The sequence below is a fragment of the Aspergillus neoniger genome (genome assembly GCF_003184625.1).
Source record: "Aspergillus neoniger CBS 115656 unplaced genomic scaffold BO87scaffold_41, whole genome shotgun sequence".
NCBI classification, from domain to species: domain Eukaryota; kingdom Fungi; phylum Ascomycota; class Eurotiomycetes; order Eurotiales; family Aspergillaceae; genus Aspergillus; species Aspergillus neoniger.
In genome coordinates, this window is record NW_020291169.1 from 54,224 (window position 1) to 80,469 (window position 26,246).

The 26,246-nt window shown below is 48.5% G+C and overlaps 14 protein-coding genes across 14 annotated transcripts; 8 read left to right on the top strand and 6 right to left on the bottom strand.

The window, feature by feature from the left end:
* The first annotated feature begins 462 nt into the window (after window positions 1-462).
* On the top strand, window positions 463-2,199 carry BO87DRAFT_380120 (glycoside hydrolase family 28 protein). Its single transcript, XM_025624229.1, has 4 exons — window positions 463-972; window positions 1,021-1,443; window positions 1,491-1,620; window positions 1,677-2,199. Exons 1-4 carry the CDS (start codon window positions 712-714, stop codon window positions 1,997-1,999), a joined length of 1,137 nt encoding a protein of 378 aa, XP_025475436.1. The 5' UTR covers window positions 463-711; the 3' UTR covers window positions 2,000-2,199.
* Window positions 2,200-2,956: 757 nt separating this feature from the next.
* On the top strand, window positions 2,957-3,691 carry BO87DRAFT_419231 (NAD(P)-binding protein; the record flags this gene model as incomplete). Its single annotated transcript, XM_025626934.1, has 1 exon — window positions 2,957-3,691. The coding sequence occupies one exon, from the start codon at window positions 2,957-2,959 to the stop codon at window positions 3,689-3,691; it is 735 nt and encodes a 244-aa protein (XP_025475437.1).
* Window positions 3,692-3,809: 118 nt separating this feature from the next.
* On the bottom strand, window positions 3,810-5,861 carry BO87DRAFT_343529 (putative MFS multidrug transporter). The gene is made up of 4 exons (XM_025620787.1): window positions 5,329-5,861; window positions 4,784-5,278; window positions 4,054-4,727; window positions 3,810-4,004 (listed from the first exon to the last, which is right to left on the bottom strand). The coding sequence occupies exons 1-4, from the start codon at window positions 5,533-5,535 to the stop codon at window positions 3,875-3,877; spliced, it is 1,506 nt and encodes a 501-aa protein (XP_025475438.1). The 5' UTR covers window positions 5,536-5,861; the 3' UTR covers window positions 3,810-3,874.
* Window positions 5,862-7,539: 1,678 nt separating this feature from the next.
* On the top strand, window positions 7,540-8,946 carry BO87DRAFT_419233 (uncharacterized protein; the record flags this gene model as incomplete). Its single annotated transcript, XM_025626935.1, has 2 exons — window positions 7,540-8,386; window positions 8,444-8,946. 2 exons carry the CDS (start codon window positions 7,540-7,542, stop codon window positions 8,944-8,946), a joined length of 1,350 nt encoding a protein of 449 aa, XP_025475439.1.
* Window positions 8,947-9,196: 250 nt separating this feature from the next.
* Window positions 9,197-9,544, bottom strand: BO87DRAFT_430038 (uncharacterized protein; the record flags this gene model as incomplete). Its single annotated transcript, XM_025627523.1, has 1 exon — window positions 9,197-9,544. One exon carries the CDS (start codon window positions 9,542-9,544, stop codon window positions 9,197-9,199), a length of 348 nt encoding a protein of 115 aa, XP_025475440.1.
* Window positions 9,516-11,508, bottom strand: BO87DRAFT_169753 (Zn(II)2Cys6 transcription factor). Its single transcript, XM_025618330.1, has 4 exons — window positions 11,411-11,508; window positions 10,876-11,355; window positions 10,351-10,778; window positions 9,516-10,299 (listed from the first exon to the last, which is right to left on the bottom strand). Exons 1-4 carry the CDS (start codon window positions 11,482-11,484, stop codon window positions 9,704-9,706), a joined length of 1,578 nt encoding a protein of 525 aa, XP_025475441.1. The 5' UTR covers window positions 11,485-11,508; the 3' UTR covers window positions 9,516-9,703.
* Window positions 11,509-11,874: 366 nt separating this feature from the next.
* On the top strand, window positions 11,875-12,926 carry BO87DRAFT_410079 (phytanoyl-CoA dioxygenase family protein; the record flags this gene model as incomplete). The annotated part of the gene is made up of 3 exons (XM_025626295.1): window positions 11,875-12,010; window positions 12,060-12,836; window positions 12,888-12,926. The coding sequence occupies exons 1-3, from the start codon at window positions 11,975-11,977 to the stop codon at window positions 12,924-12,926; spliced, it is 852 nt and encodes a 283-aa protein (XP_025475442.1). The 5' UTR covers window positions 11,875-11,974.
* Window positions 12,927-13,105: 179 nt separating this feature from the next.
* On the bottom strand, window positions 13,106-13,897 carry BO87DRAFT_400822 (putative cyanamide hydratase; the record flags this gene model as incomplete). The annotated part of the gene is made up of 2 exons (XM_025625555.1): window positions 13,106-13,620; window positions 13,678-13,897. The coding sequence occupies 2 exons, from the start codon at window positions 13,895-13,897 to the stop codon at window positions 13,106-13,108; spliced, it is 735 nt and encodes a 244-aa protein (XP_025475443.1).
* Window positions 13,898-14,160: 263 nt separating this feature from the next.
* BO87DRAFT_446712 (Zn(II)2Cys6 transcription factor) lies at window positions 14,161-16,107 on the bottom strand (the record flags this gene model as incomplete). The annotated part of the gene is made up of 3 exons (XM_025628242.1): window positions 14,161-15,130; window positions 15,193-15,655; window positions 15,708-16,107. 3 exons carry the CDS (start codon window positions 16,105-16,107, stop codon window positions 14,425-14,427), a joined length of 1,569 nt encoding a protein of 522 aa, XP_025475444.1. The 3' UTR covers window positions 14,161-14,424.
* Window positions 16,108-16,904: 797 nt separating this feature from the next.
* Window positions 16,905-17,286, top strand: BO87DRAFT_430043 (uncharacterized protein; the record flags this gene model as incomplete). Its single annotated transcript, XM_025627524.1, has 3 exons — window positions 16,905-17,008; window positions 17,082-17,131; window positions 17,189-17,286. The coding sequence occupies 3 exons, from the start codon at window positions 16,905-16,907 to the stop codon at window positions 17,284-17,286; spliced, it is 252 nt and encodes an 83-aa protein (XP_025475445.1).
* Window positions 17,287-18,067: 781 nt separating this feature from the next.
* BO87DRAFT_380124 (uncharacterized protein) lies at window positions 18,068-19,047 on the top strand. Its single transcript, XM_025624230.1, has one exon. It carries the CDS (start codon window positions 18,143-18,145, stop codon window positions 18,845-18,847), a length of 705 nt encoding a protein of 234 aa, XP_025475446.1. The 5' UTR covers window positions 18,068-18,142; the 3' UTR covers window positions 18,848-19,047.
* BO87DRAFT_367834 (putative quinol monooxygenase) lies at window positions 19,048-19,728 on the bottom strand. The gene is made up of 2 exons (XM_025621908.1): window positions 19,542-19,728; window positions 19,048-19,463 (listed from the first exon to the last, which is right to left on the bottom strand). Exons 1-2 carry the CDS (start codon window positions 19,561-19,563, stop codon window positions 19,177-19,179), a joined length of 309 nt encoding a protein of 102 aa, XP_025475447.1. The 5' UTR covers window positions 19,564-19,728; the 3' UTR covers window positions 19,048-19,176.
* A 1,678-nt stretch (window positions 19,729-21,406) lies between these two features.
* On the top strand, window positions 21,407-22,057 carry BO87DRAFT_430046 (uncharacterized protein; the record flags this gene model as incomplete). The annotated part of the gene is made up of 1 exon (XM_025627525.1): window positions 21,407-22,057. The coding sequence occupies one exon, from the start codon at window positions 21,407-21,409 to the stop codon at window positions 22,055-22,057; it is 651 nt and encodes a 216-aa protein (XP_025475448.1).
* Window positions 22,058-23,003: 946 nt separating this feature from the next.
* Window positions 23,004-23,759, top strand: BO87DRAFT_462594 (uncharacterized protein). The gene is made up of 4 exons (XM_025629173.1): window positions 23,004-23,132; window positions 23,227-23,300; window positions 23,358-23,405; window positions 23,471-23,759. Exons 1-4 carry the CDS (start codon window positions 23,058-23,060, stop codon window positions 23,571-23,573), a joined length of 300 nt encoding a protein of 99 aa, XP_025475449.1. The 5' UTR covers window positions 23,004-23,057; the 3' UTR covers window positions 23,574-23,759.
* The last annotated feature ends 2,487 nt before the right edge of the window (window positions 23,760-26,246 follow it).

Here is a 26,246-nt window from a genome sequence, read left to right on the forward strand (position 1 = left end):
TGTTCTCCAAGATTGGATTGCCAAACACCATCTGCCTCTGGTCTAACTGCACCCCCATGGTCGCCTCCATAACAGGGAGATGTCAGCCATGTCACACATAGGCCCAGTCAGTCAATAATGCAGTTTAATACGGTCACAATTATGCTCCAAAGCTAAAATATGGCGAGTCTTGTATGAGACCGTATGATGACACCATTGGGGGCTCGCAAACCGCTACTCTTCCTGCAACAAGCCTACCACGAATCATCATCGATTCTTCAGAGATAATCCCGGCGTCCGACTGCCGACCCCATCGGAAAATAGACCCCTCACAAGCACTATGCTGCCATGATGGCTGCCTCAGGTACAGTGATCGATCAGAATTTCCCACCACTCATCGCTGCACGCCCCGGGTAACCGGATAAGGTTCACTACAGGAATTGCGCGTCAGGCACGGGAAATATAGTGTGGCGCCCGTGGGGAGAAGAAGCGTGCAGAAGTGCTGCAGGAACTATCACATTATCCCGCGCGCTACCGCAGTTCTTCCGTCGGAGATGCGAAGTGCCGTTAACAAGAACCAGGGAAATATTCCACCACAGAGATACCAGAGATGCCCCAATGATACATGCTAGGAGTATAAAATGTGCGCATTATGCCGGCCAAGAAACTCCAAGAGGAACCAAGGCATTAACTAAAAGCTTGTCTTAAACTTTGATCTGCGGCGTTTTCAACATGGTGACTTCTAGTTCGGTGATCATCCTAACGCTCTGGGCGGCACTGGTCAGTGCGAGCCCCGTTGCCGATCCCCTGGTGACTCCCGCCCCTAAGCTCGAGGATCTGAAGAAGCGCGCAACCTCGTGCACATTCTCCGGGTCCGAGGGGGCCTCGTCGGCCAGCAAGTCCAAGACCTCATGCTCCACCATTGTGCTCTCCGATGTGGCAGTGCCCTCAGGTACCACTTTGGATTTGACCGATCTGAATGATGGGACTCACGTAAGTTACTGTTCCTCGACGCGCGATTCTCACAATTAACGTGGACAGGTCATTTTCGAAGGCGAAACCACGTTTGGCTACGAGGAATGGAGCGGACCCCTTGTCTCCGTCTCCGGAACTGACATCACTGTCACTGGAGCCGATGGCGCCTATCTCAACGGTGACGGCAGTCGTTGGTGGGACGGCGAGGGCAGCAATGGTGGCAAGACGAAGCCCAAGTTCTTCTACGCCCACGATCTGACCTCGTCCACGATCAGCGGGATCTACATCCAGAACTCGCCGGTGCAAGTGTTCAGCATCGATGGATCGACCTATCTTACGATGGAGGACATCACCATTGACAACTCGGATGGCGATGATGGCGAGGCAGCAAACACTGACGGGTTCGATATTGGTGATAGTACGTACATCACCATCACGGGCGCAAATGTATACAACCAGGATGACTGTGTGGCGGTGAACTCGGGCGAGGTGGGTATACTCTCCTTCAATCTATGGATGTGGCACTGATGGAACAGAACATTTACTTCTCGGGCGGCGTCTGCTCCGGTGGCCACGGGCTGTCGATCGGTTCCGTTGGTGGTCGCAGTGACAACACCGTCAAGAACGTGACCTTCTACGACTCGGAGATCAAGAGCTCTCAGAACGGTAGGTTTTGTATTAAGGTTGTTGTTCGGTGCGATCACATGCTAAGCAGGGTATAGGAGTGCGCATCAAGACCATCTACGGCGACACTGGGTCGGTAAGCGAGGTTACTTACAAGGAGATAACCCTGTCCGATATCACCGACTACGGTATTGTGGTGGAGCAGAACTATGACGATACGAGCGAATCCCCGACTGATGGCATTACCATTGAGGACTTTGTCCTTGACAATGTGCAGGGGAGTGTAGAGAGCTCGGGTACGAATATCTATATTGTCTGCGGATCGGACAGCTGCACAGACTGGACTTGGACGGATGTGGATGTCAGTGGAGGGAAGACCAGCTCTGATTGTGAGAATGTGCCGGACGATATTAGCTGTTAGATGTCGATGGCCGTTGAGCAGCGAAGCTGAACTGCTTGGGGGTATTAGCAGATTGTGATGTCACATACGACGATGCTGGACTTGAGCTGCAAACATAAACCCACGTTCGGGTCAATGGATGTTAGTCGATCATTGATAGATGCTGCTGTGACCCACACAGTTAGAGCTTCTCATCTGCAATCCCTCTATCTACTTCTGACCACGGATTACCCACGCAGCCCCTCGTAGGCAGGGAACCATTTTCATTGTTTTCATTCTGATATAAGCTTCATTGATTGGTGGGAATATAAGCCTCGGAAGTTCCAGGCAGCGCCGCACGTCACTCTCAACGCAAGCTCCTTAACGATGCAACACAAAATACCGGATATCACAGCTTCAGTCTCTTATATGTTTCCTTCCACTCATAGCAGGTCCCTCATGTTCCCGAGACAGGCTGAAGTGCATAGTACTGATACCCGTCATACTCTCACGTTGCATGATCCGAACAACCCAATTAGGCTTTACACTCCCAGATCTGCAAACCCTGTCTGGGCGGACTCTGACCAGGTTAAAATTCTCCAATTCCCTGTCATAGGATAGTGCTGCCAACAGCTGTTCAAAAGGCCAGCCACCACATGGAACCACATCCCCGATCCGAACTCTCACCTCCAATCTATATCCCAATCAGGCATCACCTTAGAGGATTACTGACCATGATGTCATGTGGGATATTCCTCATCATGGAACAATTCATCCCCTCAGCGTTGCGTCTGCATAAAACTGACAATGAACCCCGACGGTGTTCATATATCATATCTTCCCGGGGATTAGATCCTGCTTTCGCCCCAGTTAGAAACCGGTCGTGGCTCGGGGTACGGCTTCATATATAGACAACTATACTAGCTAACCCCCCCCCCCCCCCCCCCCTAAATATATCTCTCCTCATTACATTGGAATATACATTAATATCTTCACATAATGTCCCTCACAAACCTAGACACAACCAACCCAGCCACGCCACCCACCGACCCCAACACCACAACTCTAACCCTACCAACCGACCACATCGACGACCTCCCGACCATCCCCTACTCCCCACCCACAATCTACACCAGACCCCTAGCCATCCTCGGCGCCGGCAACCTGGGCCGCCGCATCGCCTGCATCTTCTCCGCAGCGGGTCACACCGTGCACCTCCACGACCCAAGCCAAGGAGCCTTGCACTCCGCCCAACACTACATTACCGAGAACCTCCCACACTACACGACCTTTCCCTTGATTTCCCGCCCAGCAGGCCAAATCCACCCCTTCTCCTCCGCGGACATAACCCCCGCAGTCAGCGACGCGTGGCTCGTGATCGAATGCGTACCGGAACACCTCCCGCTCAAGATCGACATAATGGGCGAATTAGATGCCAAAACACCCCGGGACTGCATCCTGGTCTCGAACTCATCGGCGTTTCGGACGAGCTTCATGGTGGAGAAGGTCTGTTGGGAGAGACGGAAGTTGATGTGTAATATGTGCTTTGGGGCGTCACCGTGGATCCGGGCGGTGGAGCTGGGGGTGAATGAGGGGGTTACGGAGGGGGAGGTGGTTAGGGTCTTGACGTGGGTGTTGGATGATTGTGGGATGATGCCGGTGCAGACTAGTAGGGTTGGAAGGGATGGGGAAGGGGGGTTGGTCAGGAGTCAGTGTCTGAATACGGTCAATTGAGTATACTTTGGGAGCCAGAGGAGGAGGGTTGGGTGGTAATGTGGTGATAGATGTGATGGAAGCTTTACTATAAGAGTGGTGTGGTTAGCATAGGGAAAAGGAGTCTATGTTAGGGGTGATTGATTGATTGAATTTCACTTCGTTATCATACTAATGTATATAATGTGATCTATGGTATATGAATTAAGCACTCCTCCACTTGCTCCCCCGCCATTGCAAGATCACTGTAGGGATAAAGCTCACGCCCATCAGCAACGCCGTCACCACCCCCGAACTCTTTGCAATGCCCACAGTATCGAACATATCGGGGAACCTAATAAGTGTTAATAGATAGTCAATTGCAATATACGTGGACGACATACCAGAATGGTCCAATGAACCCCCATGTTGATCGGATAAAGTTGATGAATACACCCACGCTCCCTGAATCAGCCGGGTACGAATCGACCGCGTATGTGATCAACACCGTAGTGACAACCTGGTTCCCGAACGCACCAATCCCTGTGCCGATAATCGGGCTGACACTCCATTTTCCGGTCTGTGCGTTCTCCGTGCAGACCAGGAACACCACCACCCCCGCAATAGTAAGCAAGTATCCGATATAGCTGAGCCACAGACGGTATTCGGGATCGGGCTTGTGACCGGTCCGCTTTGCGCGGAGATTCATCCATGTGTCCGACAGAACACCACCGAGCTGTTCACCCAGCAGCGAACCAATAATAAGACCCAGAAATTGCAACCCAAGTTGTTCAGCGTTGAGCTCAAACTTCGACTGTAGCAATTGGGGCACCTCGACGGAATTCATGACGGACGCGAAGAGGAAGACCATGGCGTAGGCGGCAGAGGCGATGAGGACGGGAATGTTGGTGATGAGGGTGAGGGGGTGGTAGAACTCGGCGAGTTGGAAGGGAGTAGGGTCGATGCGTCGAATGGAGAGGTATTGGTGCTTGAAGGCCGAGGAGGCGTGCATGTCGGTGCCGATGTATCGTGTTTCGGGGCCGAAGAATATGTAAAAGATGAATTGGACGGCGTTGGTCTAGAAAATCCATCGTTAGTTGCAAACCCCCCATAGGTTGCGGCATCGGTGCTTACAATGGCCAGAGTCCAATAAATCCATTGATATCCTACGCGTTGGGCCACGAATCCGAAAATCAGCGGGCCCACAGGCACTCCCAGAGTGACCATCACCGCCCAGATACCCATATATTGTGCTCTTTCGCGCTTAAAGAATGTCTCCGTGACAACAGCACTGCCAATCGCCATAGCCGGGGAGATGAAAAACGCCACCAAGGCACGACATGCCGCCATAGACGCATAATCCGGGCTCTTAGCACAGCCAATGTTGCAGACGCAGCTGAGGATCAACGAGAGGAGGAAGATAGGACGGCGTCCGTAGCGCTGGGAAAGTGGTTTCCAGAAAAGAGGAGCACCACCGAGAATGGCGATTTGGAGAGAGGTCAGATAGCTTGTTCGCTGCAGAGAGACACCCACGTCTTCGGCAATTTCTTCGTAGGCTGGGATGACGGCTGCGGCGGTAAAAGTGCCCATACAGGCGTGGAAAGCGACTAGAAGGAGGTTGATGATTTTCTGATTCGTTAGTTGCCATTGTCTCTGTCGACGGAGAAGGGTCTCCTCACCTTTAGGAGGGGCCAATTGTACGGATCCGCAGGGTCCATACTAGGGACCGGATCCAGATCTAACGTGCCATGTCGCTGTAGCAGGTATGCCTTGTGCGGCTCCGAAAGGGAACTTCCAGGCAGTTCCGTGGTCAGATCGCCCAGTTCGGTCTTTTCAATGTAATCCGACCGGGATTTGGAGGAGTCTTCGAGCGACATTCTGGACATTGGATGGTTAGATGGGGTGCTGCAGGGTGGCACGATGCGTTCGAGAGAGGGTTCACGATCGTACGATAGCCACGAGAAGCAGCAGGCAACTGGGGATTTAACCCACCCCACCAGGGGGCCCCAAGTCGATCGGGGATGACTTGTCCGGTAGCACAAGTGGATTCATGGCCGCGTGTTTGCTGGCTGGCGAGTTTGATGAGGATTAATGATAAGGGACCAGCCAAAGGCAGACTAGTCCGGGGAGAATGTTGGGGTAGCGCGGGGTCCCCGGAGTGTCAACCAATGTGAGGGCTCCATCTGGTGGATCGGCGGTAGTTGACTGCCATCCATTACTGCCGGTCTCCTGCTTCTGGCCCGTCTGACAGGGTCGCTCCTGTCTATTATATAAGGGTCCAGCTGCTACTATTGCTGCTACTCCTGCATCCCTAACCGAGGCTCCCAGCTGTCAATTGCCGATGCTCGTTCCGTGATTCGCTTGACTTGGGAGCTATTCTCTCTGCCAACGCCATGGCACCCAGCTGGACCAACGAGCTTCTCGGTATTGATTGAGAAGGATTGCCATGTGAAGATTGATCTCCCCGCAGCATGGCTAGGCAGAAGAGTGACTAAGATACTACAAATTATCCCCTCACACAGAGTGCATCTCGCACTCACTCCGATGGCAACAATCCCCATCATCACAACACACCCCACTATCTCCACTACAGTTGTTGTGTGTGATGCTGAGAAGCTACAGTGTACCATAATTCGGATCGGTCTCCCTGTTTCACCGTATGCTCACCATGGGCTGAGCACGAATGTTAGGATTTGTCTACATGGCATACTTGACAATTCTTGTCAGGGAGAGGCTAGAAAGCTAGGCTTTTGCTGTTCTGGAACCCTAGTATTTGCCACGTGTTTTGTCTAGCCATAACCGAACTCATTTCTACCGATAGCATTATCAGTCCACGTATAATGCGAAGCGAACGTGGCATCACTTGTCCGTGGTTACATGGGATTTGGCTCGTCGCTAAGGCATGTGCCTTCCACCTGTGGGTGGACATCCGGGGTGATGCATGCCCTATGTTAAACTTCTATTAGTCTAGTTCATTTGGCAGGTAAATAATGGAATAAAGCGACGAAGCTTAGCGAAAGTGCTCAAGGTTTGAGTGTTCCTGTCCCAGGTATATCCGTTGGGTTTACGCCATCGCGCCCACATTGAAATGGTATAAGTCAACTCATTGACAATGAACCTTTTTTTATTTGAGTTCCTGGAGTAACTTGCCGATTGGAGATATTCGAAGATAGTCTCAACATTGAACCAGACAGATGACATTAACATCAGACTACTCTAAGATGTGATGACAAGTCACTAAGACGAGCATAGTACGTCGGGAGAAGCATAAGCTGTTAGAACTGGAATCATGACTCAAAGTCGACGAAACGATTTGCTTGAGCCATCGGGAATCTCCTTCAAAGAGTTGTGGCATTTACGACAGGCGACGAAAGGCGTACGATGGGCGGGAATGATTGATGCCTGTCAACTACGCTTCTCCTTGATTATATAATGGGTGAACGAAGAAATGACAGTTTCAGACCACAAAGAGTTCACGAAATACCCAGCGAAGTCTGGGACAAACCTTCTATCTTGGTCGGCGAGACCGGTACCTGCCACCTTTGGGAGAATGTTGAGTATAGAACTCACAAAACATCACGTCCATACTCTATACCCCAAGAGAAAACATTACCTGAGGAGGCATGTACCTATGGCTTGGCCATCTTTTCCTCTCAAACCAACGCTCCTTATTAGTTTGATACATTCTTTTCATATACAATAGTTGACCCTGTCGAAACTAGTGAAGTTTAAATATGATGAGAATTCCTATGCCACCCGTTTCATTGTTCTTAAATAGTGCCTCAACAGCAACCCCAGGACCTTTTGCCATCATACTCATCACTCATCGCAGTCATTATCAACATAATCGGCCTACTTCACTAATACACAGTCGACAAAAGTTGCTCACTATGGCCGGATCTACCTTCCCACCTTCGCCCCCTTCATCTAATACCGAAGCATCCAGGCTCGATGCTCGCGCCAGAGAATTGGTGGAAAAGACATTTGGTATCACCGTTGACGGAGTTGAGCGCGCTCCCATTCTTGACTACAACGCAAATACCATCTCATACGAAGTCTACTTTCTTCATACTATGTGGAACATACGCGATACTCCTCGACAGCCTGGAGTGGCACGCATGCCATCAGGAACGAAACAAGTGATCATACAGTTCAAAATCCCTGAACAAAATATGGACAAGAGGCGCTGGGCGGAGAACAAAGTCGCTGCTATGTATACGGCGCGAACGATTCTTTACAACACCGTCTTTCTCCGCACTGTGCCAGAGGTATATGCATGGAGCGATGGAAGCGATGATGAACATAACAAGGCATGGATTATCCATAGCTCTCATCCACCCGGGGATGCCCCACTCAGTGAGTCGTTTTATCAAATGTCTTCGGAACACCAGGGCGAGATTTTGGGACAGATTGCCACATTACACAAGCTCTTTCAGGACTATGATCACATGGCTATATGTCAGGGATATGGGGGTCTCAGGTTCTCAGAAGAAGGATATGTTCGCTCTGGCGAGGCCCTTATGAACGGCGTCGGAGGTCCGTTTGGCAACTTAGGGAGTTATCTCACAGAGCTACTGCGGCGAGATCTGAGGAGGGCGGAAAAGCGACCAGACATCGACGGCTGGAGAAGGAGCCCAGAGTTGAGAAGGAAGCTTGAGGAGTTCGTCGAGCAGTCTGTTACAGATGTAGTGGCTGAGATACCCGAGTATCGCCCAACATTCACCCTGAACAGGATCGGTAAGCATCCCTGAGCCATCATTAATCCGTGAACAATTAGCTGACACAAAGTTCTAGAACTTGGGAATTTTCTTGTCTCAGAAAGACCAGATCAAGCACCGACCATATCCTACATCCTTAACTGGAACTATGCTTCTCTTGGCCATCCCCTGGAGGAGTTCATCTACTCTTACAACAGCTTGCACGGCGCGCTATTATTTCCCATGGATAAGGACAGCCGTGTTATGCCCCGATGCATCTTAGGAGGATTTCCAGATGGAGACGTGGACGTCGATCTGAGAGATCTTGACAACTATGCATACTACAACGATGGCATGGGTGCACAATGCCACTATAACATAGCGAAGAATTTATACGAGGCCTTGCACATGGCAGAGGTAGACAGGCCTCAAGATATCGAGGGCGCAGAAAAGTTGGTTGCATTTTTTGGCTTCTGTGCAGCTGTCGGAGGACGGGGATTGTACCGTGATGATCCAGCAGCCGATGCCAAGCCGGATGAGGTGTATAAGAGCAAAGCTAAGCTGGTCAAGGACTACTTGAAGCTCTTTGGTTACTGGTAGTTATATATCTTGGATGGCGTCAGCAATGTGGTAGTATAAGACATATGAGTCGTGGCATTGGAGTATCATGAGTCCGGCACTTACAACCACTGAATAGTATAATCTAGTATCCTTTACGACAATTTCGTCCATTGTTTGATTTCCTCATTCATGTTGCGCTGAGCTGATCACGATCGTAAATCCATACACGAAGTCCATCAAACACACACAACTTCTAGAACTAGTACATCGCACACCCAAGAAGCTCACCTTACGCAACATAATCACCCTCCAAATCCCGAAACCCACGAAGGAACGGCAGACTGGAAAACAGCGTCTCATCATAGAAATCGGAATCCCAAGAGCGGCCCAGATCCAGCGGCAAAGAACCAGAAAACACATCCATTAAATCAGTATCCACATTAACTGGCTGAACATAACCGTCAGAGTCCACAGGCGCACACGATGTATACTGTTGCACAGTAGTAAATTCGTCCTCTTGGATGGCACTACCCTGGTGCAACTCGGGAGTAACCTTCCCATGACACCATAAATGGCCTAGTAATTTTGCGTAGCGATGGGCGATATGTGTTTGGCTTGTAGCGGCGCCTTTGAGCATGGAAATGAATTGTTGGGTTAGTTAAAGTATGTTTGGGATTCGTTGGGAGGGATGGCTCCAACGGAGTAAGCTTTGAAGAGGAAGACGGAGGCGTAGATTTCGTAGCTGGATTGTTAGTCTTTGTCTATTGTAAAGAAGTACCAAGGTTCAGAAGAAGGCTCAAAGGTAATAGCGAACGGGGAGGAACTTCACAATGTCGGATGGGGTTATCTCTTCCACGAATGTTTGAAGTAAATCTCTGGCTGCGTTGATGGCTGCGTAGATGTGGCGAGCATCGGCACTGGCCATGACGCCGTCTGGGAATAAAGTTGCGTTGTCTTCATGGCTCGTGTTTGTGGTTTTAGAAGAGCGATATAAAACCGCCTGGAATGCGAATGCGTTGACGTATAGTTGTAAGTACTGGAATTGTAGGGTGAGGAGACAGCGCAGAGACGGGGGAATGTCGACATTTGACCAGGTTCCCTTCCACATCTCCATTGCTTTGGCGGAATCGTCGAGGTATTTGGGGTAGTCGCCAACGAGCATTATCTGTAGTGTGCGCGACTTTAATGCGTACAGAATGTCGTGGGTGTTTCCGAAGATAGTTGTTAGGTCTACTTGGGCCTGGACAAAGGAGGCGTAATCCGTTCCGCCAGTAATCTCCGGTTGGAGTGATGGGTAATCTTGGCTGCTGAATCGGGTCGACAGACTAGGTCCGCGGGACCAGAATGCTTGTCCCATTTGGATTGATATTTGCCGGTCGGCAAGATAAGTAACTAGCAGAGTTAGTGGTTTGTTATGATACCCTATGATGCGGAATCGCATACATATCCACGCCAGTCGTCTCCGACAGCGCATACTAAGTGGCTCGGATTCCACCTCGAAAGGAAAGGATTGTGTGTCTAAATGTAATAAATATGCCTGTCTGACTGCAAGACCTATCAGGTTCCATGCTACGCAGTCTTCGTCATATGCATTGCTCTGCTCAGAGTTATTGCTGTAGGGCTGATCCTGGGAAAGCATTAGATGAGGCATCCACTCAGCTAAAAGTAGCAAGCCTTCAACAGTTCCTACATGTCGCACGCTCCGAGCACCAAGGGTGACACGGAGGATTAGTTTATCGATATACCCCCTGATCCGGGTGTGAAGATGTTTCTGATCCGGCCTGTTCTGAGTGGCTATTGTAAGGACGGAGGTAAGGAGAAACGTCTCGGTAGCCCATTGGTGCTCGGGGTCTTCCGTGTATAATAGACTGCTGGACACGATAGGAAAATAAGCATGGTAATTTATGGCATAGCTTGTTGTATCCTATGTGTTAGTGCAGGCACTTTAGCCATGGAAGTGGGACATACTAGTGTACCAGGGGTTCAATGTCGAGTGCGTCAATTACTCCCTCCTTGACGATCTCCGTGGCCATTATGGATGCCCTGGGTTGATTCTGAGGATTAGGAGGCACAGACTTCACCACCTCATGCCCTGTGTCATCGGATCTTGGAGAGGGCCTCTCGGGCGAAGGTATGCTGTCATCTCCCCCCGCAGTGGCGGCTGTCTGAGCAAGGATTTGAAGAGCTTCTAAGGGATTCCGGACACCCCCACTGAAAAGGGTATTACTGTCCACGCCCACCGTTTCCGCCTGCAAGGTATTCGGCTGTAGTTTTGTCTTGGTTTCACTCTGCTCAGTGGACCTCGGGGTCTGCGTCTCGGTGTTTCCCCGACGACGACCCCGAAATCGAGAGTAGTCACCTCCTCTTCGGGAAGTGGCTGGTAGGCATTGATGGCCTTCCAGGTTGCACTTTGAGCATGGCGTATGGGTTCCTCCTCCCGTATATTTTCTGGGATGGTGCAGGTGAGACGCAATGAAAGGTGTGGGATATGGGCAGTACCTACAAATCACATTTTGTTTTCCGTTGTCGACAACGAAGACATGCCCGGTAGAGCCTTGCGCCTGTACTTCGAGTCATGACCGCTGTACTAATTGATTGAATTCAGGTCAGAGACAAAATGGGGATGAGAGAAGCGTCGGCTGTAGAAGTGCGGGACAGATGCGGGGTTCCCCAGGGTCGGCAATAGACGGTTGTAGGTCTGTTGTTGGTCTTGTCGAGCGATGGTTTGCCCTATATCAAGGAGAAGCCATCCACGCCATCGGGCCCGATATTTTCTCTGATTCAATCTCCTCAGTTAATTTATTCTCCCTGTTTGTAACGAAGTGCAACCATCATCAGTTATCCTTTTATCCCTACTACAAGATGTCAACAACGACTCTGTGTGAATCCGAGGTCTTTACCTCCGCTCGTCTCGTAGCAAGCAATTGCAAACTACCTCCAGATGATAAATACGGAGAATACTATCCCACAGATCCCAAAAACGTCAAGCTCGAATCCAACTTTGGGCCCATGTTGCCGGAGAAGATCGGATACCTCCAACCCACATCGAAAGACACCGATTGAGGTCATGCGGGAGAGACTTATCCGTGATGGGTATCTATTCGTAAGTCCCTCCTTGTCATCGTTTGGCTCCCATACCAACCCAAATCTAGGTCAAGAATCTGCTCCCACGGGACCAAGTGCTGGAATGCCGCAGGAGCTATTTCTCCTACATGGCGCCCTCTGGTCTTCTCAGAGAAGGAAAAGACCCCGTCGATGGAATCTTCAGTGACAAAGATAGTCGCAAGTACTTGCCCCCGGGAAATCTGCGGCGACTTTTCGGCCTGAAGGATGACTATGAGTCGGATAAGTATGTGGAGCTGATGATCAAGGCGCACGAGGAGAGATTTTATCTTCAATTGTGCGAGAGTACCGAGCTACGGGACTTCATCCGTAAACTCACAGAGTGGAAAGACATCACTATGCTCCAGCGAACAATGCTTCGTGCCTTTGTGCCTGATAGTGAGCTGACTCCTGTTCACTTCGATCAAATGTACCTGCGCGCGGGCCCGCCCACCAGTCTTACAGCGTGGGTCCCAATCGGAGATGTCTCGCTTGAGGGCAGTGGGCTGATGTACCTTGAGAAATCGGTCGATATCGGGCGACAGACCGAGGAAGAATTCGCGCGGAATGCAGCAAATCTGACTGATGAGGAGCGTGTCTCGGCGTTCAATAAGAACATGAACGATGGGGGGTTTCTCAGTCGTGATACGGTCGCGTATGGTGAAAACGCCAAGCGTAAGTGGTTGATTACCGAATATGAAGCTGGGGATGTGATCTTCCACGACCCCTTCCTGGTGCATGCTAGCTGCAAGAACAAGGACCCTGGAAGGAGGATTCGGCTGGCTACTGATCTGAGATTCGTGAATACGAATGAGCCGTATGATAAGGTATGATTCCCAAGCATAATTGCCACGGAATAAAGACTGATAGGACTGTAGCGCTGGATGAAGGTCTGGCGTCCGCTCGACGGGCTGTGATGGTTATCGGAAGCATTACGCTCGGGTAGTGAAGGCACGAGCCTTCCTGTACTTGGTGTGCCATAGTTATTGTTTTGAGACAAGCCGTAGCATCTGCATATCTCACGATATTTACTTGCATCACCATTTCATTATAGAGACGGCATATCGTCGCGTAATCAAGTCCCGCCATAAGACGATTACTCGTACTCCCTCATCAGCGTATTCACCTCAATCTCCTTATCAAAGTCCACCAAATGGGTCGAATGACACCAAGGCTTGATCGCCTCTTCCTTCCTAATCACCCCTGAGAAAAATTCACACCACTTCAATCGCGGATACGCCTCATTGATCTGTCTGCGAGTTGTCCGATGAACCAAGCCCTCAAAACCCTCCACATGCGGATGAACTCCGGTATTATCATATGTAGTAGCTAACTGAATAAGCTGACCGAAATACGTAATAGTTCCATCGACGCCCATATCCTGATGTCGAATGATCGCCTCAGCAACGGCCTCGGCCTGGTCCGCAGTGGCACCAAACTCCTTCAGCACATGGACGGCCTTGATACCGCCGTAAATATCGAATGACATGCGCGTTGCAGTTAGGTTCTCCTCCGCAGTGCCGATGTCGTGGAGGAGGCAGGTTAGCGCCCAGGTGGCTGGGTTGACGGATGCTGCTATTTCGGGGAATTGCTGGGTGGTGATTACCATTCCTGCGGTTATATGACGTAATGAGTATATACACTTTGATGTGTTGACTATAGACGCACCGTAGAAGTAGACTCTCATGGAATGGTTCAATGTCTGGGGGTGAAGGACAGCCCTGGCGTATGCCAACGTCTTTGAAACGACAGGATCGTCGAAGGGGAATTTGATCGTATCGAGCTGCATGGCTTCTGCCCTTTCGATGAAGGATTGGTCCGCAAATATGACACCGGCATTGGCGGGCATGCTGGACCAGCCGTTGGTCTTTATTTCGTCGTTGCACATTTCGTTTAGTTATAGGAGATGATGATGGTTTAGTGATAGGTTGAGTAGAAGAGGAGTGGCTGTCCTGTTTGAAGGGCTGTTCATTTCAATGCCGGAATGTCGAAACAGCCCTTTATATATCCTACAGCGCGGGGCTGAATTATTGCATCTTGCTCAGACCCCGCTGATATTTTCGTCATCTTGTCGTCGCAATTTAAAACTCCTTTGGGTAGAATTTTGACGTGGCGTCCTGTTGGTTTATCTGGTTCACAATGTCGCAGGCCTGGGGCAGCGGAATCGGCGCGCCCTACTGATTTGGATTACTCGATTAGGCAGTCTTTTGGAGTGGGGCTTGCGTAAAGTAACCAATGGCAAGATAAATACCCGTCAGCGGGTCATGTCGCGCTGATGTCCGATTATCTTTCCGTTATCACCATCACTGTGATCATCTTCTCGAAGGCACAAGGCGTTTTCTTTCAGCTTTTGGTGACCACCAATGGCCAAAATGGCACGTCTCATATTGTAAAACTGTAGTGCAGCTCGCGCATTTAGATTAGTAGCCAATCGCCTTCTACCTGGCCCATTCGAAAAATCCAGCTGCATGAGGCGTCTTCCACCTCCGATGGGTCAACCCAAAGCCTCTCTAGGATTGTTACCGCATTTATCACATTGATGCATTTGGTTTCGAACCAAAAGCTGTCCAGAAATTCTCTGACTTGACTCCTTTGGGCTTGGTCTTCAGACTCCAACCCTGCAATGAAAAGGGGCCATAGTATGCACTTAAAAATCGCTTCATCCTTCCTCAATATGTGAACCTCGTGGACCAGGCCTGTTACCAAGTCACTCAATGGAGTGTTGTTTCCAGTTAGCGCATCACAGATGCGCCACCCGTATATCAGTGTTGCAGATTTATAAGCCTGGGCTAAATGTTCCAGCGACTGTACATTCTGTGTTTTTGGAGTGAGGGATGAGACTCGTAGAGTCTGGTTCGCCCAACCGTAGCAATCGAAGAAGTTGGTAGAGTTAAGCACACTTGTGACTGACTGTAGCAAAGAGTATGTCTCAGGCGTATCTAGGTATCTTGGGTCAGTTAAGCGATCCCTGGCTGCTGAGAAGAATCGAACAGCAGATAGCAGATACTCAGGGCAACCGATATAGGCCCTGTCGATACTCATTTGTAGCGGTGCAGCGAGGGACATATCCGCCCCGGACAATACTTTGCGACCGGAAAATGTAGCGCCAAGCGTTTCAATACTGGAACGGACAACATGTCAAAACGGCACATTCCATCCTATGGTTTGATACTGGAGCCTTACAGGTAGATTTGCCCCAGGATAAACTCCCGCATGCCTTCAATGGTTGCTTCTAGGTTCTGCGAAGTTCCCGCAGTATGCATGTCATGAACAAGTTGCTTGATGCCACCAAGATGGGATTTCCACTGGTCGCGCCCCGATTCCAAGAGATCGAGGAAGATCAATATGAACGCACTCAGAACCAGAACGTCTCGCGACTTCGGTACTGGATCGTTGAGCGCCTGGATTAACCCGCGTATGGCCTTTTGTTTGTACATCAAACCATCCGGATGCGCCTGAAAGCGTGTCGCGTGGTCTCCATCTTGCCTTTCACAATATAGTTGCTGACCGTTTGCCATGTGGCGCGCTGATATAGCCATGACCGAAGCAGTCAAGATTGGATTAGCCAACGCTGCCGGAATGAGTTGCCTCAAAGGGTTTCGCTGACTGTCGAACATGGCAAACAACTTGCACACACATCTGCTATCTGACTCTGTCATTAGGTGTGAATCACATCGCATTTGCTTAAGCACACTGACAGTAATTCAAGTAATACATGGAAGCATCATCCAGGCTGTCAAAGGCGGGATCCTTCAAGCTGGGTGGAATGCTTATGTGGATGCTGCTGTGACCTCTATTGTGCGAAACGGTTGACTGTCCGTTCCTTTCGCCAGGGGCTATGGCTTCGAAAGTTGGTGCTGCCAAGCCAGAATCACAAATAGAAGATACCTCGTCAGTAGCTTTGTTGAATGTGCTGGGTTGATATAAGCGATGGGCTTGTGAAGTTCGCAATTTATTCCGAAAAGCCGGCCCGTCGACCCAACGGAGGGGTCTTTTTTGAAGGCACTCTAGACCTGCCTTTAGGCACTTCTTACACGGTGGTAGGGTCATTTGGCATTCGACATGCCTACGCCGGCAAGTATAACATGATGTGAGCATTATGGACGCCAACGAAGCTTACTTCAATGTATGTGGGTTGGAATGGGAAGATGTCCCGAGAGTTGGACATCGATTGCCTCACAGCGGGCCAATATGTTACAAAGATAGGTCATGTGATAGCGCCAGAATAGTTTCTCCTTCCACTCCAACACATTCTCTTCCTTGAAACACATCAACAGTGTTCCACTTTCAGCTATTCTTGGCTATAGTGTGCGCATTGGCGGGCAAGGTCATTTATCCAGGCGTATGTTGGACTTGACTCGTTGAGACCCATGTCTGCATTTATTGCGAAGTAGAAGTAGACGCAGGCTTGCACAGTTACTGAGTAGACAATTACTAGCCTCCTTGCAATTAGATCTGTTTTGACAAATTTAGTCACCTTCTGACATCAGTTTCAGATGCGCAAGTAGTACTCAGACGATGTCAGGCTCGAATCCTATCCTTTGTTGTCAACTAAAATATCTTCCACTTTCTTTGCTTTTCTTCCCAGAGACCATAATACCATTGGTAACTATTTACAACTGTTAGGAACTTATCCCACGATGGCCTATCCATCCGTTGTGCTATCTATTGAGCAAAGGTTATTCATCCATGGCACCATCTGTTTGTACAAATCTATTTCAATCCCTTTGTTTTATTGGACTTCAGACTAAAAGATATATAGACCAGCTGTAACCCTTGCTGTTATGTCTTCACATGCAATCAAAGCCACATTATATACTCACTGTACTGTGTTCTATACATCATAACGCTCCATATTACTCGCCAAAATGAAGCTCTTTATTATTTCCACTATCATGACTATCATGCTCGCAGCACGGGCTGCCCCTACCAGCGATGGCCAAGACACGCCAATAACTGGCCTCGGGACTCGTGGCGTTGCCAGCAGTTGCTATCCCTTGTATGATACTATCTCAAGGCCATGATGAGTGTCTGTTGCATTTTTGAGATACATTCGCTGACTGATAACATAGTGCTTCCCCTCGTTGCGGTCTCTCTGAAACATACTGCCAATGCGCTGACGGTATGTAAAAGCACCAGTACTCTAGCATTTCAGGTCTATCACTAATTCAGTATGTAGGGCGGTTTTACGAATACAACGGTAAAAAGGGATGTAACCCTCCCGGTGGAATTATCTCGGAGTCAGTGACTGGTATTCCGGGATACACCTGCACCTAGCCGGGAACCTTCCATCGTTTATGTTGAACATAAACCAATCAAATTATTTCTTTTTACTCTAGTATGCTTTGTTTCATCGTCTTGACTTTGTATCCTGAAATAAGGCCGTTCATTACAGTACTCTGTGCACCTTTTGTTCTATCTGAAGTGCTTTGTTCCAAATCAGGTCATTCCTTTCTCTCTCAATGTTTGGTTTGCAGTCCGGGTCTTTGTCTTTTTGTGGTTGTTCCGTAGTTTATGAGCCATTGTCCAAATCATCATAATATATCGTGAGCCTACCTAATCTTCGAATACTTGTTGTTCAAGTGCTTGGAGGGTCATCTCCAAGTACGTATGATGATCAAACTCTGCACAGCAACCTTGTTCATTACGAAAATTGCTTTCCTGTCTGAACAATTCTTGCTCCAATCAATAAAGCACATGTGGAGTTTCCTATATATCAAAATTTGCCTTGCTTCACATCTCGCTGGTCTGTGGCTAACAACAGCATAAGATTCCATGCTCTTGCTTGGAACCGGTTAGGAACCCCGCTGGGCTGTGATGGGGTCGGAAAGTATAGTAAATCAAATTGGACATTGAACCATAATCATACAAGCTAGGTATGAAGACACCTGTGAAGTAGAGAACAAAATCTGCCAATATAGATAGGAAATTAGCGCCCAGCTGTAAACTTCGTACATAAACCACCTTGTCTTCCCACTCCACCCCAGGTCACCTTTCACGTGACGCATTCATTAAACGCCCAGGCTGCCAACAAAGACAACGCAACTACTTAGGCAACCAGTATCTCAACTTCGGCCATCACAGACCCATACAGTCAACATCTACCTCTCTATAACCTTATCTAAGACCAAAAATGAACCCCCCAAAACAACCACCCACCCACGCCATCTCTATCAACATCTACGGGCGCGGCGATGCCACCCTCGGCGACAGCCCTTCCCACATGGGCATAGCGGTATACGAGATCGGCGCGTCAAGCTGCCAAATGCACCACATCCGTAACCCCACCGACGAATATTTCATCTACGATCCACGTGTCCAACTTTTGCAAGATGACCCTGTCCTGAGAGGACGTTGTGAGTTGATCACCTTCCGCCAGGAAGAAAGTGAACATGTGAACAACTTACTCTCCTCTTTTGGAAAGGACGCATCAAATATTCCCGAATTTGGTGTGGGTAATTGTCAGGATTGGGTAGCTGGTGCGGTGGCGATGCTTGAGGATGCTGGTGTGTTAGGGACTGGGGAGGGGGCATTCTGGAAGAGTATGATCAATGAGGGCGCAGAGAGTATTAAGCGTGCGTGTGGGGATTCGGGGAGGAAGTGGATTGATGGGCTGGAGGTGGTGTTTGAGGGGGAGCCGGATGCGAGGTTTAAGGATGAGGGGGTTAAGAAGGAAGTAGGGAAGTTGAAGGATATTGAGGCTTTTCGGGAGAGGATGCAGGCGTTGATGGGAAAGAGTGGGGGTAGTGGTAATGGGGAAGGAGGAAAGGGAGATGTCGCTGAGAGACCGTTTTATGTGTCGAGTCCATTTTTTAGTCAGACGAATAGACGTGGGTAGACTGATGTTGTTCGTTATTGTCATCGTCGTCCTTACGACTATCGCTGATCGATCGGGAGGTAGGACATGTCTATTATATCCGAATCGCTGGTTGATAAAGCTTTGATATTTTTACCTTCTGCTTGGCCTGTGAAAGAGCTCTGGTGTACACCAACTTTGAACTCAAATCACTGCTTGCAAATAATCATAGCGATAGTTCACGTTGTATTTGTATCACTGCAACATTTATTGAGCACAGAAATGCTATTCCGAACAACGTCCGACGCACGGCATCGGACAATATCATTCACTCTATATACATGCCATTCCAGTTTTTATAGTATGCACATTTACTCCTTCTTCTCCTCCATCTCCTCAAAGCGTCTGAGGTCCATGGGCTTCTCCAGGAGAGGGATGACGTAGGGGTCGAAGGTCTTCCAGTAGGGGTTCTCGAGGTGGTACTTCTGGGAGCCCTCGTTGAGGTAGCGCTCGACGATGCAGAAGTCCTGCTTGTCGTGGACGCTCTGCATGACGAACCAGGACAGGGTCTCCTTGTCCTTGGAGTAGACGGCCGAGGCTTCGATGAGCTTGGCGTGGAGCTTGGAGATGCTCTCCTCGTCGGGCTTAGCGCGGAGGTCTATCATCATTGCTATGTCAGTATAATCGTGCCAATGGTGGATCCAGTGGTATAGAGTTAGGAGCTTGGGAAACGTACGGACGACGATAGTGTAAACCATTTTGACGGTGTGATGGGAGGTTCAAATGGGGATGTTGTGGGCGAGAAGGAGGGGATGGAGGGGTAACGGGGTTCTTAAACGTGGGCGGGCAAGATTGAGTTATTTTTAAGAGTTGGGGTGGGGCGGATGAGTTACTGGTTAAGGTGTTCTCGGTGAGGATCCGAGGATGAAGCTTATGGGTTCCAGTTCCGCGAGATAAGCTTAAGCTTGGGTGTGTTGGATTGGGGTTGCACTTTTGTTGTAGCCCAGGAATGCAAGTCCAGTATATAACTATAGTACTTTGCTGCAGCGTTACAGAAGGCTGGCAGCTTTGGAAATCTCATAGTCTCAATTGTTCATTGTTCATGGCATGGTGGTGCTCGGGGATACTTCGGCGAGTTTGCATCGACCCATATATGACCCCACATTTCACTTTGTAGATGTGCAGCATGCGTCCCTTGCATAACTGATGATCAATGTAATGGACAGCATTGGGTTCGCCTATCCTAGCGACATAAACTGAGTTGTTGGAGACTTCATCACCAGTACTTACTAAATACATACATTTGTCCAGCTGGTCGGGGCGCAGTGATTATGATGAGGGATATGGTCGACGTGTGTAAAATGTATGATTAATCCAGGGTCCCTTCCACTCTCATATGAGCTCCTCGTGCATCCGAGAGCACCATTTGGCTGAAAGGCTTGGACATTAAGGCGCAAAATGTCCAAAGTCGAGTTCAGTGTTGAATCGGTCTGCCGAGCAATTTCGGCAGCTTAAGATCGGGTTCGGATGTGGTGACGTCATAGCAGACTGGCGGGAGGACTTATGATAATTTCAACAGGTAATCTGTGCATAAGTTCATGGATAGTATGCATGGTCGACTTTATAATCACTCTGAAATCTAGATGCTTCTTTCACTCAGCACTACACACGTAGATGGCCTATGCTAGGTTACTGGGGCCTGTCTTTCTTTCACGGCCGACTGTTCACTACTACTATCCAAGGAACATTGCTGTAACAGAATAATAAATGTCAGTTGTTTCTAGCTTGCATATCTATAATACTTGTGAGAAACATTTCTATTTGATTAACAGGCTTTTCAGCAATCTCTTCAAGTGGGGTACTATTCTGCAGAATAAATAGGGTTTTACTTGTAAGTCAAAGTCACGTCAGCCATGATATATATAAGCGGGAGTATGACCATTAGCATAAGCCTCAGAAGACACTACTACTATGACTACTATGACTACTAGTAGTATGAACAGAAATCTTGTTCAAAATTCTTGCATATTCAAGTTCCCAAATCAAGTACTGCGTCTAATATGCAATTCTCAACCCTCTACATTCAATTCGCCTTCATTGATCCTCTAAAGCGCTAGTCTCTGGGCATCCCCGCACCTACCACGCTGAGTGCGGGACAGTCCAAAGCTCGTTTGCACACCAAAAAAAAACCTCACGATGAGATCTATCAAGTGGCCAACTCTACGGTGTTCCCGACATTATGACCTCTTTAGGAAAATCGTGTTGAGACAGTAAGCGGGAAGACCTGGGATCTCCGATGCCAAGGAACCACCGCGACCATTTATAGCTTAGGCGAGCCAAATGTTTCAAACCCGTCGGTTCCCTCCGCTCTTCATTCGCGATGTCTCACCTCTACCAGCTGATGTGCATGGAGAGGACCCTGATTCCTCAAATCGAACAGCTCTCTTCGTTCATCTCTCTTCAAGATACGAGGCGGATAAAATTCTGTCGATGCCAGGGTGAAGAGATATAAAAGCCCCCTGGAGGGACAAGAAAAGCCCACTCTTTCCGGTCAGACTCATCAGCTTGCTTTTTTGAGAGCTACATTCTGGAATGCCCAACATGTTGGTCTTCCCCACAATTGCCACTCTCGTGGCTCTTCCAGCCTCGTCCACCGCCATTCTGCACCCCCGCTCTATCACTCCCCCAGAGGGATGTCCTATCCCCACCTGGGAAGTTACCACCTTCCGTTGGTATAACGGGTCAAAGAGCCTAGACTGCGTCCATAACCAGGCAGACATCAACTTCAAAGATTGTCTATGCGGCAATGGCTGGTGTGCCCCCGACCCTGCCACCTGCAACGGCAGCATGGTCAATGTTTGCTGGACCGGAATGCCCAATTACCAACCCTGGGGATATGGTCCGCCTGAAACCCTTGATATCGACTTTGCCGATGGGTTGACCTGCCACGACGAGTACATCGGGTATCGAGTTCATGACATCGGAAACGGAGCATCTAATTGTGGATACGCTGATCGGGGCGAGGGAAGGATCGTCTCTTTCTATGGCAGCTCCAATTATGCGACTTCCACGGGGCATATGGATTATGTCTTGGGAGATGGACATGCGCTGGAATGTGCAAATGGTAGCCTGATTACCTATTCTGGTAGTACGGATTTTACTTTGACATGCACGCATGATCAGTATTTCAATGCGACATGTACGGCGCCAGATTTTGTTATTCCAGTGTTGAGTTATGAGTGGGTGTCCTAGCTTGGGCGTGATCAAGGGGGGGCTGGAAAAGTTGGTAGTGGCTCAGCTGAGTGTCAAGTCGATTAAACACGATACATGCATGAAGTATTGGATAATCAAATATATGGGCAGGTTCGGACCCATCACTCTGGCTTTGGGTCCGAGTACGGAAATTCTCACCAATGTGCGCTGTATTCAGTATGCTTTTGCACCGCTGTTAGATGGCCATGTTCCATGTTCTTTTTAACTAGTCACAGTAGCCCATTTTACCCAAACTCGAATATTTGGGAGCAACACAATGCCTTTGTTGTTGCTCAAGTACACAATAAACAATTACCGTATATGGAACATAAAAGCAATGTGCAGAATGAAACTTTTATCCAAGCCAGTCCCCTAAGAAAGCCTTATATTACCAGAAAATTCATATTCTGAGCATCGGCTGGGCAGTTATTTGATGCCCAACCCTCCGACAATATGCTGTGTATCCCAAGGGACGTGATACTTATGCGCTGGGTTCTAATCGTTCATCCCAGAAAACCTGACACATAATATCAGTATGGTTTCCAACTGTAGAAAGGCGCAAACTTAGGAAAGTCGGGCTTTAGTGTTGTGGCTCCCGGTAAGGCGCGGGGAAGTCCACTCGGAAGCAGCCGGGGTGTCGATCATGGCCTGGCAAAAGCAATCGGGACCTTCGTATCTGCAGCCATCAGATAGTTGTCTGCTTGTAGATGTCATGTCACTTTTCTATGAGCATTTGATCAAAACATATCCAATGGAATTCTATATTCCATGCAATTATTCTACACCTAGAGGACCTCCGGGGTTTCCGGGTATTCTTGGCTCTGCAGGGTAGAATCAGCTAGATGGTAGGCCTAATGTCTACTCCTCGGTAATGAAATCTATAACTCCGTTCAAGACTATATAATGGCTGAGATATCCCACCAGAAACAAAGTATCATCCATTGCAATCAACCTCACAATCACATACAACAAAGTCCTCAAAGACAACTACATATCCACAATGCAGTTCTCCAAGTCTATCGTGGCTACCGCCCTTGCTCTCTTCGCTTCCAGCGCTGTTGCAAGCACAGTCGATGTATGTGGAGAAACCAATCATTTTACACCTGCTCATTCGGCATCCATGTCTCGAGATCTCTTCTTTGTCCATCTGCTAACCAATATGGATTTAGATCGCCTACACCTCCAATGGCGCTTACTACAACCAGCAGGTCGAGCCTTACCAACGTACTCCGTTGACTCAGCCGTACGTTCCTCATCTCGTTAAAGACCTTCTACAAGTACGACGCTAACAACTCCACAGTGGATCCATTAGCACCTTCCAGAACACTGCCAACTGCTATCTCTTCAAGTAAATATCATCTTTCCCAATGGAGTGGTTATAACTGGACTTGTCACTAACATCCACCGCTATAGCTACTATGGCCAGGAGGTCTACTATGTTGCAGCGGGTGCGACGAACATCGACCCTCCAGTCAACGCTGCATCCGTCCAGTGCCAAGACCCCTCTTCCAACTAGATAAGTGCCGGCTTGACGTGATATGATTAATGCATTGGTTTCTTTGACGGTGCATTGTATCCACGCATCCGGGTACAGAATTCTGTACGCCATGTTGAAAGACTGCTGGGTATGCAAGGGTATGTGGGAAATTTGATGGAAGGCCAGATTGAAAGTCCTGTGAAGTAATGGTGGCCAGCTACAGAGAATGCCATAGTTTTAATCATAACATGCTTCAATGACACATGTATAGGCAACATATTCCGTATCTGTCTCTCAATTGGTGATAAGGAGAGAAGGTTCTTGGCAACAAGATGTATCCATTTCGATGGAATGTTCACTAAAACTTAGTCCAGATAAAGTAAGATAGATTCCAATTTTGCTGCATTTTCGGTGTTTTTGAAGTGCTACTGGGTAGTTCTACGTGTCAGCTGAGGGTGCATAGTAGGGATCAACTGCCTACGGAGAATCTTTGCTCATGTATGAAGTAGACAGACGGTTGCTAAGGTTTAATGACTTTTCTTCAAACCATCGCAAAAGTCGACAATGGAAATTTGTATTCCGTGGGATCTATCAACATTGTAACTTTGACTGCAAAGCCACGATATGACATTGATCCAGCAACTCATACGAACGGATTTTCCAGTGAAGCAGCAAAGCATAGCACCATAATTGCTCACCTCTGGGTTTTATTGGGGCTGTCGGCCTTGGTCACCAGTCATTTCCAGCTTGAAGGGATATACACATGCCGGGAATTACTTTAGCTGTAATTATGCTATACCTAATTATAAAAATGAAAATCGTTCTGACACAAAAAATGTACCTCATTGCATTTAAAATTTAATTCAGCCTTCTCGGAATGTCCGCGAACAATTGACTTGAGCCGGTTTAGATCCCTCTCAAGTAGGGGAATACTGATGGCCGGCGCGCTGTCAGTCACTAGTTTACATCAGATCTGTCGGCTACCCCCGTCGCAGCAGACCCGAGAAATACATCCGAATTCTTTGACATTAAGATGTCAGCGACTGATGCATGTGTTGCATTGTTTCTTAATTGCATGCGCTAGTACTACTTCCCTCATCACTACTCGAAAAGGGGATATTAATTGCAGTGTACCATTCCCTACAGTGTCTACCATGCTCCGGTTGTCTCGTGCAACCCTTTTTGCGGAGAATGCAACTTGGGCATGTGAAGCCGTCCGGTAATCCACAATATTCAAGGCATGAACACAAAAATTTAACATGTTCGAGGTGTAGCCTGACTCTTTAATTATCAATTCATCTCAAATCAGGCGATCCACCTCACACCTACGCAATCCCTATACGAACATTCACAATGCAACTCCCCACATATATCCTAGCCCCTGCAATGGCGCTCTCATCTGGCGTCTTTAGTGAGCCCCTAGACGTATGTCCACAGCGTACCATCCCTATGAACACGATACAATAAAATTTATTCTTCCATTTATCTCTAGGATGTGTATATGAACATTTAGAGATTGTCTATACCTCGGACGGCGTTGACCACACCCAAGAGGTACCGTGTGGTGAATTTGTTGACCTTGACTACCCATATGCATTTTTCATTCAGGAATATAGAATATGATATATAAACCATGTTGGAAAAGCGGAGGTAATAACAACCACACCAGAGGCCTCATCACCACGTTCCACAATATTGGCACCTGCGAGATCAACCCGTAAGTCTTGGCCGCGCCGTGGAAGTATGTTTTCGGGTTTCATTTAACAGACTTCGTATAGTAAAAGCTCCATCAGCTTATATGTCCCTCCTGGTGCTCATTCATATGATCCTGCATAACCGGCTCCAAAGGTTTTCTGTCTTGACGCAGGTGACTGGTGTGATGAGAAAGGTGCCACCATGCAATAGCTCCTCACGAAAGCCACGCTGTCACTGCTATAATTAGTTGGTCCCGGAACTTCAGGATAATATGCATTTAAGGGTCTTGTGATATGACTTGTTCTTTGAGGCAAAAGCACAACTAGACTACATTGAATATTATGAAACCCAAGGCACCTCTTAGTAGCACATTCTGATCGCCATTCAATTACTCTGATAAAAATCCTATCTAACTTGTTCTCCATCATGGCGTACAACGCCTAGAGTTATGCGTTATTCACTATTTTCATTACGCGCAATAGCCATGGCTACGCCTGCCAACTCGCTCTATGGCGCCCAGGATCGGATCTATAGCCGATCAGCATATAGTCCCCTTAGAATAAACCAAGCTTCCCCGTCCGTCCAGCCACCTTAGCTAGCTAGTAACCTTAACTTCAAGATAACAACAAATTATTGTACACACCTCCATCCATCCTGCCGGTAAATGATGACAGTAACTGCCGACCTTAGACAGGCAACTAGCTAGATATTCTCCGATCCTGGAATTGAATTAGTTGACCGACTCTTCTCATGCACGGACTGCCAAATGTCTGCCATCGCGAGGGACACAAACACGAGGACCTCAAAGTGTTGGTAGCGCTGATCGTCGCGATGGACATATAGTGGCTGGCGAGATCGGCTACTATCGCACTAGTGCGGCGGATGCCTCTGGATGGCCCGCGTGCACGCGTCCACCGATTGTCCCCAGCGATGGCAGAAACTCCTGTTCACTGCGAATATAACACCATTGCAGTGAAATACAGTTGAGTAATGATATAATTGAATTTTTGTTAAGCC

Excerpts from the sequence above, each read along its gene's own strand:
- BO87DRAFT_380120 (XM_025624229.1), top strand. The coding sequence starts at position 712 with ATGGTGACTTCTAGTTCGGTGATCATCCTAACGCTCTGGGCGGCACTG. Across the intron at positions 973-1,020 it reads ATCTGAATGATGGGACTCAC|GTCATTTTCGAAGGCGAAAC; the intron begins GTAAGTTACTGT and ends TAACGTGGACAG. Across the intron at positions 1,621-1,676 it reads GATCAAGAGCTCTCAGAACG|GAGTGCGCATCAAGACCATC; the intron begins GTAGGTTTTGTA and ends AGCAGGGTATAG.
- BO87DRAFT_343529 (XM_025620787.1), bottom strand. The coding sequence starts at position 5,535 with ATGTCCAGAATGTCGCTCGAAGACTCCTCCAAATCCCGGTCGGATTAC. Across the intron at positions 5,279-5,328 it reads ACAATTGGCCCCTCCTAAAG|AAAATCATCAACCTCCTTCT; the intron begins GTGAGGAGACCC and ends CTAACGAATCAG. Across the intron at positions 4,005-4,053 it reads GGGTTCATTGGACCATTCTG|GTTCCCCGATATGTTCGATA; the intron begins GTATGTCGTCCA and ends AACACTTATTAG.
- BO87DRAFT_169753 (XM_025618330.1), bottom strand. The coding sequence starts at position 11,484 with ATGACTCGAAGTACAGGCGCAAGGCTCTACCGGGCATGTCTTCGTTGT. Across the intron at positions 11,356-11,410 it reads CGGAAAACAAAATGTGATTT|AAAATATACGGGAGGAGGAA; the intron begins GTAGGTACTGCC and ends GCACCATCCCAG. Across the intron at positions 10,300-10,350 it reads GAGACGACTGGCGTGGATAT|TTACTTATCTTGCCGACCGG; the intron begins GTATGCGATTCC and ends TAACTCTGCTAG.
- BO87DRAFT_380124 (XM_025624230.1), top strand. The coding sequence starts at position 18,143 with ATGAACCCCCCAAAACAACCACCCACCCACGCCATCTCTATCAACATC.
- BO87DRAFT_367834 (XM_025621908.1), bottom strand. The coding sequence starts at position 19,563 with ATGGTTTACACTATCGTCGTCC. Across the intron at positions 19,464-19,541 it reads GGTTTACACTATCGTCGTCC|ACCTCCGCGCTAAGCCCGAC; the intron begins GTACGTTTCCCA and ends CAATGATGATAG.
- BO87DRAFT_462594 (XM_025629173.1), top strand. The coding sequence starts at position 23,058 with ATGCAGTTCTCCAAGTCTATCGTGGCTACCGCCCTTGCTCTCTTCGCT. Across the intron at positions 23,133-23,226 it reads CTGTTGCAAGCACAGTCGAT|ATCGCCTACACCTCCAATGG; the intron begins GTATGTGGAGAA and ends ATATGGATTTAG. Across the intron at positions 23,406-23,470 it reads GCCAACTGCTATCTCTTCAA|CTACTATGGCCAGGAGGTCT; the intron begins GTAAATATCATC and ends CCACCGCTATAG.